Source organism: Primulina huaijiensis, unplaced genomic scaffold, assembly GCF_012295235.1.
Source record: "Primulina huaijiensis isolate GDHJ02 unplaced genomic scaffold, ASM1229523v2 scaffold35855, whole genome shotgun sequence".
NCBI classification, from domain to species: Eukaryota; Viridiplantae; Streptophyta; class Magnoliopsida; order Lamiales; family Gesneriaceae; genus Primulina; species Primulina huaijiensis.
Window position 1 is genome coordinate 152 of NW_027358361.1, and position 16,025 is coordinate 16,176.

Genomic DNA, 16,025 nt, shown 5'->3' on the forward strand with positions numbered 1-16,025 from the left:
AAATGTAGTATATCATTATCGACTTAGGGTGAAGAAACATATACAGAAAGAACGCCCGTCCAAGTTGTTCGAAATCAAGTTGAATTACTCTGAAAATCAAGTTTGTAGGGAAAGAGTCGAAACCAACTAGATGTATTTTGATTCTTCTGAACAAATTGGGCAGAATTTATATTAATATATATTGATGAACATAAACAAAGTTATTTCGGTCAAGAAGGCAAGAAACGGCGATGGTTGTCCACTCAATTACTCCACCCTTTGCCTACAAGTTCAATTATTAGAACACCTCATAGTCTCATGTCTTCTTATAAAAATAATACAATTAAAAAATGTGTATCAATGATGAACCACATGACATCCAAATCCCACATGGTTTCTTCCCAATCAGCAGCCAATTTGACAGCTTTTTTCGAAGATAACCATATATTTCTTTTTGTCAATTTATGTGGAAATAGATAGACACAACAAAACCATACCCAAAAAGGTTGAGGAATTTCAAGAAACGCACCTTTGTTTTTCTTCATCAAAAGCTATGGATCTTAAAGTTCATGAAAATCCAGAGCCCATAAAAGATTCTGATGAGAAGATAGAGCCCGAGGAGCTGTTGGATGAATTGTGGTTCTTTGGAAACTTGCTTCACTGTAATAACTCTAGGATGTTTCGAAGTTTTTCTGAACCTTGCACTTCGTCAAACCATTTCAGTACAGAGATCTTTGGTGAAAAGTCGTATGAGGAAACCTATGAATCGATCAAGAAACTATGTGGGAACGGTGAATCCCTTAAGTTTAATCTGGTAAAGGCTCCATCTCTGCCAGCTTCCATGAAAGAAAGAATCAATGAAAGCTCTGCCGCAAAATGGGGTACAGATCCTGGAAGAAGCAAATCCAGCAGGAGAATTTTGTCAACGAATTTAAGTCGCGCCCCATCTCTGCCCACGAGTTTGAGAACCGACGAGTTTCAAGATGAAGAGGTTGAATTTTCTATGTGGAAACTGATCAGGCAAGCTTCTATGAAAAATTCGGACACTGTGACACATGTAAAGGTATGTTTTTCTTAAAGAAATTAATAATGATCGCTTTTTGTGTAGTCTTTCTTTAATCAAACACTAGGGTCTTCAAAATTTACCTTGTTGCTACAATTTCGCAGGGCGTGTCACCAAGTTCTGGCATAAAAAGGCATCAACCAAGAAAGAAACCGGAGAGAGATGGCATAAAAATGGAGAGCTTAGAGGAGATTAGAACTCAACCAATAATGAAGCAGCTCAGGAAACAGAAGAGTGCTAGTATTATGGGATCCAAAAAAATGCAAGATTTTGGCTATGATAGTAAGAAAAAAGAGACATTGAATCATCACAAAATTAGCATAATTCCAGGCTTGCCAGAGAAACACCCGCTTTATCTTTCTGAGGCACGGGGGACGCATAGTTCTGTTCCGCCGGTTCCCAAATGGGGTGGAAACAAATCAACAGAAGCCATGAAAGAACAGATCAAGTTCTGGGCCAGAGCTGTGGCTTCTAATGTGCACCAGGAATGTTAGTGGAATTGATTCACAAAATAAGCGATTGATTGTCTTGGATATATGTAGAATTGATTTGGTTCTAAATTAGCATTCGATGTTTGAAAATAAAGATCATTCTCGCAAAAAGTTCCATCTTTCTTGTCTACGCAGATGCATTCTTTTGTGACTTTGTACAGTTATATGTCATATTCTGCATCATACTTCTGATATATGGAATTACAGATTAGTGTAATTTCTTACATCATCGAACCGGCTAACATCCCATTTCGACCGTCACCGATCTTTCTTGACGCTTCAATTTGGTTAGATATGTCAGGTCCGTCTCATGATTCAATTTATCGAATTGGGTTGAAATTTTTTCGTGTTAAATCAATAATTAAAAATTTTGTTGATATTTTTTAAAAATATTATTTATTTATAAAATGAAATTTTTAATTAATTGTAACGATTTTTTTATTTATTTTTAATTTTTGTTGGTGGGTCTGCATAATCGCCGGATTTCTCGTCATTGGTTGGTCCATTTGACAGCAATAATCATGATTCATGGTTACTTCTTCACTCATTTCTCTATCAAACTCCTCAAAGTACTCATTTATGGCAGATGTGTTATACCAAGGCATCGGGGCTGAATTTGTATCAAGAAAGTGTAGCGTCACCTCCATGAATTCCGTATATTTGATTCGTTACGTGATCGTTGCGGTTAGAGCTTCCGAACCATGTTCGTATTACAGAGCTTAAAGCAAGTGAGATTGAAGCTGAGGAAGTTGCTGCAGATATGCTTGCTCCAATTACGGCTACTGCTTGTCCTCTCTCCTTGGCTTCAATTTGCTGATCAAAATGGTAGTTGTAAAATAGTCCAAGTATATGAATATAAGTAAATCCATAAAATTTTCTGAGACGAAGGCGTGATCGTCCCCCGACCCCCCTTTACCCAAATCGTCGCATATTAAAATCTCTAAATCTTAATTAATCGTGTATTAATTAATAAAAGACGTGTAATTAATAGGTTGTTATCACATGCAAGATTCTTTGAATTCAAGTCTTTCTATTGTAATTTTCGTGGTTTGAGGAAGTTTGATGCATCTGTGGAGATAGTACACATGGTATCCAAGCATGATGAGTAAACCACTTGGAACCAAAACAAAATCCAAGTAATCTTCCTTCAATATGTGCCCCATTCTTTCTTTAATCCCACAAGGAGAAGCACTTGTTCATCGGATTACGGTGTCGATGAATCTTTATTAAGCAAGAAGATGAATATGTTGATTAGAGTAGGTTCAAATTTGATGGCTTCCACGTTATATAATGTATCTGTGAGCCGTGTTTGGTAGACTAAACGTGGTTGTTACACTGTTCAAGAGTGATTTGTTTGGTCATAAAAGTTTTACTTTTTCTTTTGATATTTAATTATTATTTTCTTTCTCAGAGATTGATAAAGTAATTGCACTTATTCCTTTTTCCTAAACAAGTATAGAAAAATTATATATGAATTGCCTAAGAACATAATCAGGAGTAAATCTTAAATTATATTCAAAATTAAAGTAGAATCTGAAACTTTGATATACTTATTTTTTTTTAAAATGAACTATAATAACATTAATTCGGGAAGTCCCGAGATACTAATTCGGGAAGTCCCGAGATACGAGGTTTACAAGCTACGTGGGTAGATCATTATTAATACAACTAATGGAGCTATTACAAAAAAAAAGCTTTGCGACCTAAAATGTGAGTCATGGCCTTGTTTCGCATATGTTGGGATGGAATGAAAATTTGGAAGCTCTAACATTGATATACTGTTTTTGAACCTTCGTCTCAAAAACAATTTCGAAACAATCAACAACGATAAGAACTCGTGCTTCTGCTTCTGCTTCCGCTTCCATCATGTGCTCTGTGATGCAGCTATGCATTGGCGACGGCCTTTTCTCCATTATCAATCTTGTTGGACAAATCATGGCTGTCTGTAACAGGAGCATACTGATGCAAAGGTGTCGTATTCCGATCAATAATAACCAACATCACCACCATAATCACCGAGCAGCAAAACATCGGTATGGGACCGAAGATCCATAGCAGCAAATTGGTGGCAAAAAACAGTGATCTTATCCCAGCCAACCAATAGTTGCTCCCCTTTATCACATCTTTTACCACGCAAGTCACCGGAATGTCGTTATTCGGCATGCTGATGAGGAAATTCGCATGAACAAAGTACTTTGCTGTTTGAACAAAACAGGCGAAGGCCACCATGAAACAAGAAAGTAGAGATACGAACTTGATGAACACCGTGGACGGACTCGTGCTTCCGTATACCAATTTGTTTGTGAAGATACTTGTGTTCTTCGAGGCAGAGCCCCCGATCCATGTTCCGATTAGGGAACTGAGTACTAGACAAATTGACGAAAGTGCTGTAGCTGCTGTTATGTTACTGCTGATCACTGATATTGCAGGCCCTCTGTCCTTCGCTTCCGCCTAATCAAAAGAAAAAATCGACATCATCAATCCACATTAAAAGTAAAAAAACGAAAGCCCTTCAAAATTACAAGGAATCTCAGTCAAAACCAACAAGTCATTTATGGAGAATAAATAAAGGGCTTTTATTTTTCTCACCAGGTACATTCTTTCAACCCAAGCTCTCTTAGTATGATTCTCGTATCCAATGTCTATGGTGTCAGGACATTTCAGGTATCTGTAGAGAAGGGAGAGATGATAAACAAGCATGAGGAGAATCCCAAGCGGAACTAACAAAATATCCAGGTAATCCTCCTTCCAACCCTTCATTATTCCTTCAACTCCTGCAAAATTCTCCGATGAACGAGCCAAGTTCTGCGAAATCTGCTACCTTTGACTAATTAGCAATCATCTTTGTTGTATTTCCTTGAACGTGGTCTCTAAAAAGAGTGTGCATTCGTACACCACTTAATCGTGTGAACAAGAAGAGGTATTAAAAATTCCTCGTTGCCCCACTGGTCATTTGTTGTTTTTAGAGGGCGAAGTAAGAAAAACGTTTTGAATACTTTTATTTGTGATGGTATCAAATTGAATTAAAGTTAATTTTTATATTGAACTAATACATATTAAAGTATCATATTGAATCAAAGATAATATTCATGTTAAATATTTTGGGCAAAGACTTGTGTGAAACTATCTCACGGGTCGTATTTTGTGAGACGGATCTTTTATTTGGGTCATCCATGAAAAAGTATTACTTTTTATGCTAAGAGTATTATTTTTTATTGTAAATATCGGTAAAGTCGTCCCGTCTCACAGATAAAGATTCGTGAGACCGTCTCACAAGAGACATACTCAATATTTTGAAATACTTATATATTATAAATATAGTTAATTATGTCAATGAATATATATTATAATTTTTTAATTTACTTTTATGACTTGTTAAAATTTTGAATCTTTATTGTTATTTATTAGTTATTTCAATCTTATTTGTGATTTTTCTTTGTTATAGAGAATTTGTATTGTAGATGTTTATCTTTATCTATTAGATTTGAAAGATTTGTGGTGGAGATAACATGTGTAAAAATTTATATTATTTACTTTCATATATAAATATAAATAATTCAGTTCAATGAAAATTGCATCTCAGTATTAAGTCTCATATCTTTTTTTCTTATGAATTCTCTCTAATTTTTTTTTTATGATTTATAACATCCTTGATAATTTATCTATTTTTTAACATTTTCAATTTTAACGTATATGTTTTTTCAGTCACCAATTATATCTTCTTTTTTCATTATTTTTCGCATGTTTATGTTGACTTTTCCATTTTAATAATTGACATCGAATATAATTACTTCATAGTATACCATTTATTCAAGTTTTCCTCTATTTAATAGATAATGATATAAGAAGTAACTCCAAAAAAAATTGTATACCTTATTTCAATTAGAAATCAGTCTTCATGTCAATGAATATTTGGTGTCAATCTCCATGTCAAATTTTTTAACTTAATTCATTGGCGTTGAAATATTAAAAAAACATATTATTTTATCACATTCTTTGTACATAGACTTCTTTTCTCTTAACATGCAAAATAATAAAAAAAAATTCTCGTACCAAATTCATCTAATTCTCATATCAAGCCAATTATTAAATTTAATTTATTTGCTACTCATTGAAGTATTATTGTACAATAATTTAGCTTTAATAGACAAAAATATGGTATTTTAAAATTTAAATTAAGTAATTATCAATAATTATATATTATTATACAATAATTGAGTTATATTAATAAATTACTATTTGACTCCAAACAATTGTTCTTTCACAAAAAAAACTTTTGTGAGACGGTCTCACGGATCAATTTCGTGGGTTGAATCTTTTATTTGGGTCATCCATGAAAAAGTATTAATTTTTATGCTAAAAATATTATTTTTTATTGTGAATATAGGTAGGGTTCATCCATCTCACAGATAAAAATTCGTGAGACCATCTCACAATAGACTTACCCTTGTTCTTGATACCCCAATTACATCTCCCTAATATCGAATTTGATCTGATTAATATTCATTATTGCTATTTTTCGTACCTTGTACTATATCTTGTATGATTTTGTGAAAACAACAAGTCTATTATCTAGTTAGTCCAGCATAAATCTCGCATCTTTATGCTTATCATGTTTTGCTTGTAAGGGAAAATTATGATTTTGGTCATATAAGTTGATATGTTTTGGATTTTAATCACGTGATTTGTCAAAGTTTGCTTTTCATACTATATCTTGATTTTTTTTGTCTTTTTTGTCCGAAATCACTAAATCTAGCGAATATTTTGCTTATTTGAAATCAATGCTTTCATATGTGGCCTATGTGACGATAGTAAAACCTAAATTATATATATTCAAATATACATAATCAAAATGAAAAGGATTTTCCTACCATTTTTGAAGTATTGTGTGTCGTGTTAATTTATTTTTTCTCTTTATTTTTGTTTATATGAATATTATTGTATGTAACATGGGCTTTATTTACACAATATGAGTCATTTAAAAGAATATAAATATCAAATAAAGAATATTCAATGTATTAGTGGCTTCAAGCAAAAAAAGACCCCAAAAAAATCCAAGTAATTGGATGATAATCAAATTTTGATAAGTTACATGATTAAAATCCAAAACAAACCAACTTACATGACCAAAATACTTATTTTTTAAATACATCATTTACTGTCATCCAAAAGATGAAATTATTAGGAGTAATTTTATATATCTAATCTTGATCAATAATTTTTTTTTTTTTGAAAAAATGACCTCTTGTAATATATTTCAAAAACACCAGAGGAGGTCAAGATTATTATTAGGCAAACTTGTAAAAATCTTTTCATATCCCCTTCTAAATTGCACTTTTTCTCCTCAAATTTTAGGTTTTTTTTAATCGAAGTATTAAATACATCGGAAAAAGATAATGTGTTGTCACTAGAAAATGATGACGTGACGAAGAAAATTGACGACGACGAAAAAATATTAGAATTTTAAAAAAAGTGTAAGTTAATTTACCAAGATCATTGATTGACAAACTTGCAATAAAAATGTAATTTTCTTGATAATTTTTTATACGAATATTGTCTTATATAAGATTTTTTTCTTAAACTTTTTCATCGAAGTGACATACGTCGGATAAGATAATGTATCAAGATCACTTATTAATCGATCGACAAAAAATGACAAACATGCAATAAAAATATAATTTTCTCGATAATCTTTTATATGGATATTATTCTATGTAAGTCTTTTCTTTAACTTTATTGATAAATATTTGTGAACTGAAAACATTCAAGATGAGAGGACAGAGATATGTGTAATCTTCAATCGGTGTCGAGCACATTTATCCGTAAAATGGCCAAAATCATACGACTCTATAATGTAATCAATCAAATTTCAGGAGTTGCCGTTGTGGGTTGATTCGTAACAATGATTCGTAGGCCTTTTAAGTAAGGCCCATCCTAGTGCTGGATATTGAATGGCCTGAACTGATATGTGATACATGGGTTGGTCCATTATAAGCCCGTTAAGTAAAAATTGGGCCTGATCAGGACTTTTACTTTCACAACACACTGGCCTGCTCCGGGTACCAGCGTTGTCCGTTATAGCTGGCAAACCGGGGCTCCATCTAACATTTCTCATCCACCCCAACGATGATGCTGATTTGACTGTATATATCTCTTTTTTAAAAAAATTAAAATTTTGAAATATCAATTGAATAATTGGTTGGTTTGTTTCCAACGTTGAACTTCACATGTTTTTACTACTTTTTCATGCATTCACAACACATGTTAGTGTCCATACTATTAAAAATTGGCAAAAACTTGTGTGAGACGGTCTCACGGATCGTATTTGTGAGACGGATCTCTTATTTGGATCATCCATGAAAAAGTATTACTTTTTATGCTAAGAGTATTACTTTTTATTGTGAATATGGGTAGGGTTGACCCGTCTCACGGTCTCACAGATTAAGATCCGTGAGACGGTCTCACATGAGACTCACTTTTGAAAATTATCACCAATAATTATTATACTGTAAAAAAGAACAGCCTGTCCTGTCAACATATACGGACACATTGCAGTTTGCTGTTGTCTGATTTCTTCGACTTCCACTAGTCTGGATATTTTTTAATGCAAAAGTGCGTGCGTGCGTGCGTGCATGTCCTTTCAGTTTTTCTCTTACTTTCCCATTTGAAAGTAGAAAATTTTAAAACAATGATGTGGATCCTCTGTTGTGAGAGTAAACACAGCATATCATCTCAATTCATATGATAACATTTCAAATTCAGATGACAATATTATATATTTGAGATGGGGGATAATTGAATCTCAAAATGGAGATTTTTCCATTTTAGACTATATATAAGCTACTGGAAAATGAGTTCAAATCAACTTAAACAGCTATGTTCGAAGTCTAAAACCCATACGTAATTTACAAACGAGAGGGAACTAGTAAAAGCAACTAATTTGAACAAGAGCGTCACAAAAATACAGAGGTGAAATTACAATTACTGGTTCCATGGCAGAAGAAAGGGAGTAGATTGTCTAAACATAACAGTAGTCACAAACAAGCATCCTCATATTTTTATCATAAAACAACCTAAACATTTAACAAAATTTACAGACAAGGAAACATTGTTCGGAAGGAAAAACTACTGTGCACTAAGCCTAAAAAGGTTCCTTTTTGCGATTTGTTGCCAGCTCAGCTCAAAACCCGACCCCAGCAGCGCCGAGCGTGGCTCGCCTGTGCGGCTCCAGCTTTCTGATAGCGTTCTTCCAGAAATGGGACTCGGGTAAGAGCTTGGTAGCTGCAGTACTCATGGGCTCCGACTTGCATCTAGTCAGCGCCAACGGCTCATAAGCAACAGCATTTACAAGTTCCTGCTCAATTATGTTGGCCCTAGACGCGGCCGCCGTGGCGGGTGGCAGGGAGCACGATGAACGCCGCGGCTGCTGGAGTTCGTGTTTCTCCTTTTGTGAATTGGGCTTAGGCTTCGAGTCAACGCTGAGCCTCCTCTTCATTGGGCCTTGTTCGCCACCGCTGCCAACTTTGGCAGGTTTAGCCGGCGGTTTAAGTGGCCTTTCCGGAAGCCACCTGAGAAAATCAGTGCTGCAGACCCAGGTTTCCTTGGAAACCTCCATTGATAACTTCGGTTCACACATCATTAACAGCAAGCAATCGGGTAGCACGTGGCTTTCTTTTTCTTTCTTTGCATCTTGACTACCAACAAGAAATTCTCGATTTTCAGGGGCCCCAATTCCTGTCACTGTAGGTGAAGTTGCTGCCTTTTGTTCTTCGGTTCCATCTTTTCGAGAGTTTTCTTCCTCGCAATTCAGCTGGGTTTCCTCCTGATTTACGTCGTAGCAATCTGTAAAACTGGGGTTCCGTTGTGTTTCCTCTCCATCTTGTTTCTCCATTGCAGCATCATGGTGGAGTGTTGGCATTTCGTTGCCCTCGCTTTCTTTGTCATCTGATCCATTCGATGAAGTTAAAAGGCAAAGTGAGGCATCTTCTGCTTCTTCCTCTGGTTGAACTGGATAATCTTCAAAATGTTCAGCATTTTCTTGATCTGAAAGAGCTTCAAATGAAGACATATTCGATTCAACCTCTTCCTCTTCCTCCTCTAATGTCATCTCCTTCGTGACCGCACTTTCTTGCTCTTGCTTTTCTTCCATTTCTTGGAAGCTAATAATTAGCAGTCCTCGACTTTTTTCCTCGTTACAGACGGCTCCTATTTCCGATATCACTTCTGCTTCATTTAGGGTCTCTTGTTCATCTATATGCTCGACTGAAACATCTTCTTCCTCAAAAACCTCGCCTGTTTCAGCTTTATTTCCCATAAAAATCTCATCTTTAACATCACATCCTCGCAAATTCTCCTGTTCTTCACTTTCTACACTAATTGTATCACCATTTTGTACCTCTTCAAATTCATCAACATCTTTACCAACTTGTTCATCATTTTTTCCCTCTTTAATATCCTCATATTCAATTTTATGAGCGGCCTTCGCATCCCAGCTGAACTTGTTGGCAAGAGAAGCCATCTTCATGGGATCGGATCTGCATCTCATCAATAAAAGAGCGTTCTTTGGGGGTATGCAAATGCCCACTCTTGCGGCTTCCTCTTCCCCCTCCAAACTCTGCCCCTTTACTTCGATCCTATTATTCTTAACCTCAATATCTTCAAAGACATGCCTTCTTGAACTCCTCATCGAATATCTCTCCGCCAAGATCTCCTCCTCATCTCCCCCGCCGACCACGAGCTCAATTTCCCTCCTCTTTCCTCCTTCACCATCATTCACAGACACCAGCCACCGCGTAAACACAGCTCCGCATCCATTTTCATTTTCACCTGGTCCACGCTCCTCTGATTTCTCCCTTTCACTTGTAGAAAAACACGAGCTTTTGCACGGGAAAAAACAACTGAATTCGGAACCGAACGACCTTAAACCTTCGCAAATCGATATTGGCAAATGAACCCATTTCTGGTTCCTGTGAGTCAAGCATTCCTGAGACTGCTGCTGCGTCTGAGCGTGAGCACTAGGATTTGAAAATTTTTGCTGACTGCTAGTTCTATCCTCACCCTGGTACGCTCTAACGCCGCCTAGTTGTTCAATTTTTCTGAAACTAAGATCGCCACCCCGCCTTTTGGAGAAACTCCGAGTTTGCTTAACTCTTTTCTTGGTCTTCACTCTCACCTGTCCGATGCAGGTAACCTTAGGTGAAGAGGGCTCTGGGTTTTCAAAGCTGCAGCCTCTTTTCTTGCCAGATAATGTAAAGAATGGAGAAGCTTGGCCACCCTTGAGGCTGCCATTGGTGCGTAGTCGGCGACTGAGGGAAGAAGTAAGAGAAACAGGACCACAGTCCCTAGTGGCGCGGCCAGGGCTGAGTATTGATTTGGAGAGTTTCATAGAAGATGATGATGAAGACAGCCGAGAAGTGAAGCAAATGAAAAGCTCGCTCGTAGAGGCAGCGGTGTTTGTGCTGCTGCTACCTATGCTTGAAGTGCGGAAATAATGGGGTATATCTAAATCCATCCCTGTTTTCTTGATTTGCGTGATTTTTACTGCTCTCTTTTACTGATTGCTTGCCATGGATGGACAACTGATTGATGGAGTAAAATTTTGGTGTCGTGGGTGTCGTAGAATCACTGTTGAAATGGTGAAAAAAGCTGTGATTTTTTCCATTGTGGGGGTTGCGGTGTACGCAAGCTGTGTACAAGGAAGAGAAAACGCTGCGTGTGTGATAGACAAGGCGGGTCTGTTCTTGGTTGTATCGTTTGTGGGTCGCCATTTGTTATTTTTCCCCATTTAATTTCTCCTTTTTTAAAAACTATTGGTTAATTATATCATTAACAAATTTTATGGTATTTCCACTGTTACGGTGTCGTTCAATAAATTTTTTTTTTGAAAAAAGAAGTTATGTAATAGATACTATTCAAATTATTCTTTCGTTTCAGCTCCGGATCGAACTAATTTTCAATAATCGAACCGACTGAAATATTTTATATATAATTATATAATGAAGTTGAATACAAAAAATAAGGAAAAAAATAAATATAAAAATTAGCAAATGATATAAACAATTTATCCTAACATTATTATCTTACAAAATAACATCAAATTTATACTATTTTATAAAAATTAAACACTGAATACACTTACCATTAAGGATGATAGTCGATGGTGAAATAAAACGAAGTTGTAAACTGTAAAAAGCAAAGCACTTAATTGTAATCTGAAAAGGTAAAGTTGGAAGCACCTATTTTATTAAGAAGAACCGATTTGTAATTTGAAATCAGAGAAAAGGCGAAGTACCTATTTGTTTGAAAATAAACAATATTATATATATTTAATTCGGTATAGGTACGTTGGATTGAGAAATATAAGTAATCTTAATTTTGATAATTACAAAACTTGCTATTATATTTTTAAAATATTTACTCAATGGTGAAACTGCTAGCTCGAGTTGGAAGCTGAAACTCGAAATCAATCAAGCAGAAAATCTGACGAGTTGCAGTGTTTTGATGATATCTCACATCTTGATGATTTAAATGACAAGCTACCTAAACAACTAAATTTTACGTAAGTTATTTTTTTACAAAAGCTGAGTTGGTTTGAACGTTATTTAAGCAAAATATCAGTCGCAAAATTGAGCTGATTGAAATGAAAACAACAATCAGCTTAAACGAAGCAGTTCTGGTGTTTTGGTCATATCTCTCAGTTTTGTTATTCACATGGAACAATTCAATATGCATTATAAATGTAATATAACGATCTACAAATCATCTTCATAAGTCAAAGTCGAATTGGAACAAAAAAAGCTGATAAACCACGACGACTTTGCTGGTTTTGCACAGAGTGAGAACAAGTTTTAGAATACTAACAGCCTAATATGTCAAACATATCTTTCTCATACAAACATAGAATCGAGTGATTTTTGATTCCATTAAAAGCTAAGAGAAATGATTATAATTTTCATGTTTATCACTTTGTCCAAAAAGCGACGAATCAAGAGCTATAGAAAAAGCAAAGCCAACAGCTCGACTTCTACTAGCTTGGCAACATCTCAATTGGAACAGCTCGAGTCAAACCAACAGCTCAAGCTCATAACATACCAAATCATATCAGATAAGCACAATTGCCTAATTGAAACTCCTAGCACACTCGATTGTATGTCACAATCTCACAATCCGCATAATGTTTATCGTCTCTTATGTCAATACTACAAACACAATCTTTAATGTCTTTGTGTAAAGATTCACTCGACTAAACTTTGAAACTCGACTCTCATGTGTAAATATGAATGATTGTGTTTGAGGATTTTTTCAATGTATGTATATACCAAATGTATTTTCACACTTGAGTTTGCTCTCATTCTAGCTAACTTCTTCATGTAGGATGCTCATGATTTGAATCATCTTCCAAGACTTGTATTTAATTTTCAATATGTTATATATATAGCCTCCAATTGTAATATATACGTTAGACACGAGAACATAATTTTTTGAAAAGGTTGTCTATGAATTCTTACATTGAAACGATCAAATTCGTGTTTCTGGCCATTTTTCGAAACTAAACTGTTATTAGATCGAGCTGATCAAACTGTGTTAATATGATGGTCTGATCTGGTCTGTTGGCTTGATATGAGATGTTCGCTTGATCCAAGCTGTTGCCAAGCTAGTTCACATTATCCGAGTGTTCAAAATGAGTTGTTCCATTTTAACTAGTAGTTTCAATCAGGCAAATACTGTGTTTAATCGATTTTTGTGATATATTATTTTGAGTGTTTTATGTTTGGTTTAAAAATCAAACTCGATTCAATTTATCGGTGTCTAATATTTTAAGAACCATCTCTAATATAAAAAATATTTTAAAAAAATATTTTATATTTTGACATGATCTTTTGACAAATATAAGAATAATAAATAGTGAGTTGTTTTTGTGTTACAAATGTAATTTTGAATTTTTTGTATTGATCGAAGTGTAACCATATATTTTATTATTAAAATAAGATGCCTCATATAATATTATAAAATGTATTATTGGGAAACTAGTCTATCTATGTGTTATTATGTCTTGATCCATTCTCTTTTAGCATGTGCAAGATGATACTCTTGAGCTATGTTCCATATGCTGATAATAATAATAAATTGGAACATCAATTATTTTTGGCAAATTTTAATTTCGAAAATTCTTTTTATTTTTTAATGGGAAATAAAAGGGAATGGATATTTAGTACGGTCCACTCCCCTTGGGAATCTCTATTAAGAAGAAGTGTGATGGCATTTATGATATTAGTATCCGAAACCAGGGGCTTTGTTGAATCACGTCACGTGGAGACTAAGCAGGGATGTCAAAATCCGACATGATCCATCAACCCGACACGATTTAACTCGAAAAAAATCAGGTTTGAGTTTGGAGTTTTTGGGTTCGGGTTGGACCCGATAGTTGACTCGAAAAAAATGATCGGGTTGATCCGAAAATTTTATTTTTTTAAAAAAATATAATTAATAAATATTACCTACATTTTTATATATTGTATGTTTGAAAAAATATTTATTTTATATTTATATCACAAAATTTCATAATTTAATATTTATTTTGAATATTTTTATTTTTTAAATAATTGTTTATTTGATTTAATAAATATTCTTTATAATTCTACGATTAAACTTTCAAATTTAAATCAAATATATGAGAGATTTTATTATTATGTGTTTAACTTAAAATATTTGTATTATTTTTTTTGAATTTTATTTAATTTTATTTTTAAAAAATTATAAAAAAAATTCAAAATCGGGTTATANAAGATATGAAGAAAAGAGATGGATATCCAAAGATGGGAAGCCAAAGTCACCACCTAGGAGAATAGAAGAAAAAACTTCTGTACAGCAGCAAAGACCAAGTGAAAGAAGTGGCTACGGGCATCTCAGCCATTCTGGGCTCTTAGCCGATAAGAGGAAACATGTTCCAGCACCTGTTACGAAAGAAAATATTGCTGCTCCTAGAACTCCTAAAGGATCAGAACAAGTATTTCGAGTTTCATTCTTATTTGACCTTTTTAGTTTACCCGTGTCTTCTTAAAAGTTTGACCACTTATCCTTTTGCATATACATGATGTTATCAATGGAGTTATTTCATGTTGCCATATTCTTATCCTTTCGATACCTATTTAATCAGATACATTTTATTTCAATTGAAGATGCTAATTGTTGTCAAATCTGGGAAAGAAATCTGATATGCATTGTAAGCATAGAGTAATTTGTTAAACCATGAAGAGTGCAGAAGTTGATTTATGAAAAACTAGTGCCACTCTCTTTAGAATAAATTATGTTCGAAGGATGAAAATGCAAACTTTAGACCCTTGTTTATCTGTCTAAATTTTTATATGCAGATTGCTCCATCTCATGTGACTGAACAAGTGATTCAGAAAACGGAACCATCTGAACCTACAAAGCATGTTGCAGAAACTGTTTCTCCCCCTAAAGTTGATTATGCTACTGATCTTTTCAATATGCTTTCACTGGATGGTTCCGTTGAAAATTCTGCCATGGTATCTGCGGATGACAATACGTGGGCTGGATTTCAATGTATGTGTGAATTGCTCTCATTCTCTGTCTGCTTATTGTTTGTTTCTTTTTGAGAAAATATTTTAGGCACCAAGAATTCAATCTCAAATTTATTTTATTATTTTTTTTGGAGCATAGTTCAATCTCAATTTTAGGTTCTAAATAGTTTGGTACCTAGACATGTTTCTTCTGTAAGTAACATCTGGCGACTTGCAACAGCTGCTGCATCATCGTCAACAACAGAAAAGACTAGCCAAACAAAACTTGTTGATAACAAGACCCAATCCCCTTCAGGAATTGAAGATCTTTTTACGGGTTCGCCATCAATCATTCCTGGTTTAGTACCAGGGAAACCTCAAAAAGATGCCAAAACAGATATAATGTCTCTTTTTGATCAGGTGTGTTTTGTGCTAGAGAATTTCATTAGCCGTCCCCTACCCCCGCGCTTATGTGCTCTGTTGAACTTTTTTCCAGTTTTATTTAAATAAATGATTTAAAGAATTCCATTGACTTGTTTCTTTAAGAGGGAACTAAAAGTTTTAATTTAGCTTCGTTCATTCTCGGTCTCTTTCAGAGAGTGTCTAATTTGTAGGTTTCAATAGTTAGAAAGAAATTTAATTCCACTCGTTTCCATAAGTTAAGATTTCCAAATCTACATCAACGATCCGATGCTGCGATTTGGTAGCACTTCAATCGAAATGGAGCTTCCTGTGAATAAAAGAAACGTGTATGGATTTTGAAATTGAAGTATGCGAGACACAAAAGTAGGGGGAATTCAAGTGGCAATATCAGGAAGACGGGGGAGGCAAAAGATTAATAATACCATCCGATGTTCTAAATCTAATTTTTCCGAGTTACGACTTCATTCGTCCGTGTGTTATCCCCAACTGAAAAAATCAATGTCCCAGAAGTGACTTTTCCCAACTACTTGACATAATTTTGTATCA

At 34.6% G+C, this 16,025-nt stretch overlaps 4 protein-coding genes across 4 annotated transcripts; 2 read left to right on the forward strand and 2 right to left on the reverse strand.

Annotated features, from left to right (window-relative positions):
- Positions 1–293: 293 nt before the first annotated feature.
- On the forward strand, positions 294–1,654 carry LOC140968380 (uncharacterized). Its single transcript, XM_073429315.1, has 2 exons — positions 294–1,042; positions 1,147–1,654. The coding sequence occupies exons 1-2, from the start codon at positions 533–535 to the stop codon at positions 1,534–1,536; spliced, it is 900 nt and encodes a 299-aa protein (XP_073285416.1). The 5' UTR covers positions 294–532; the 3' UTR covers positions 1,537–1,654.
- Positions 1,655–3,171: 1,517 nt separating this feature from the next.
- On the reverse strand, positions 3,172–4,429 carry LOC140968381 (uncharacterized). Its single transcript, XM_073429316.1, has 2 exons — positions 4,123–4,429; positions 3,172–3,984 (listed from the first exon to the last, which is right to left on the reverse strand). Exons 1-2 carry the CDS (start codon positions 4,291–4,293, stop codon positions 3,418–3,420), a joined length of 738 nt encoding a protein of 245 aa, XP_073285417.1. The 5' UTR covers positions 4,294–4,429; the 3' UTR covers positions 3,172–3,417.
- A 4,026-nt stretch (positions 4,430–8,455) lies between these two features.
- LOC140968382 (uncharacterized) lies at positions 8,456–11,230 on the reverse strand. Its single transcript, XM_073429317.1, has one exon. The coding sequence runs from the start codon at positions 11,042–11,044 to the stop codon at positions 8,714–8,716; it is 2,331 nt and encodes a 776-aa protein (XP_073285418.1). The 5' UTR covers positions 11,045–11,230; the 3' UTR covers positions 8,456–8,713.
- LOC140968378 (ADP-ribosylation factor GTPase-activating protein AGD5-like) lies at positions 11,166–15,581 on the forward strand. Its single transcript, XM_073429314.1, has 4 exons — positions 11,166–11,284; positions 14,320–14,539; positions 14,904–15,099; positions 15,298–15,581. Exons 1-4 carry the CDS (start codon positions 11,166–11,168, stop codon positions 15,564–15,566), a joined length of 804 nt encoding a protein of 267 aa, XP_073285415.1. The 3' UTR covers positions 15,567–15,581.
- Positions 15,582–16,025: the final 444 nt, after the last annotated feature.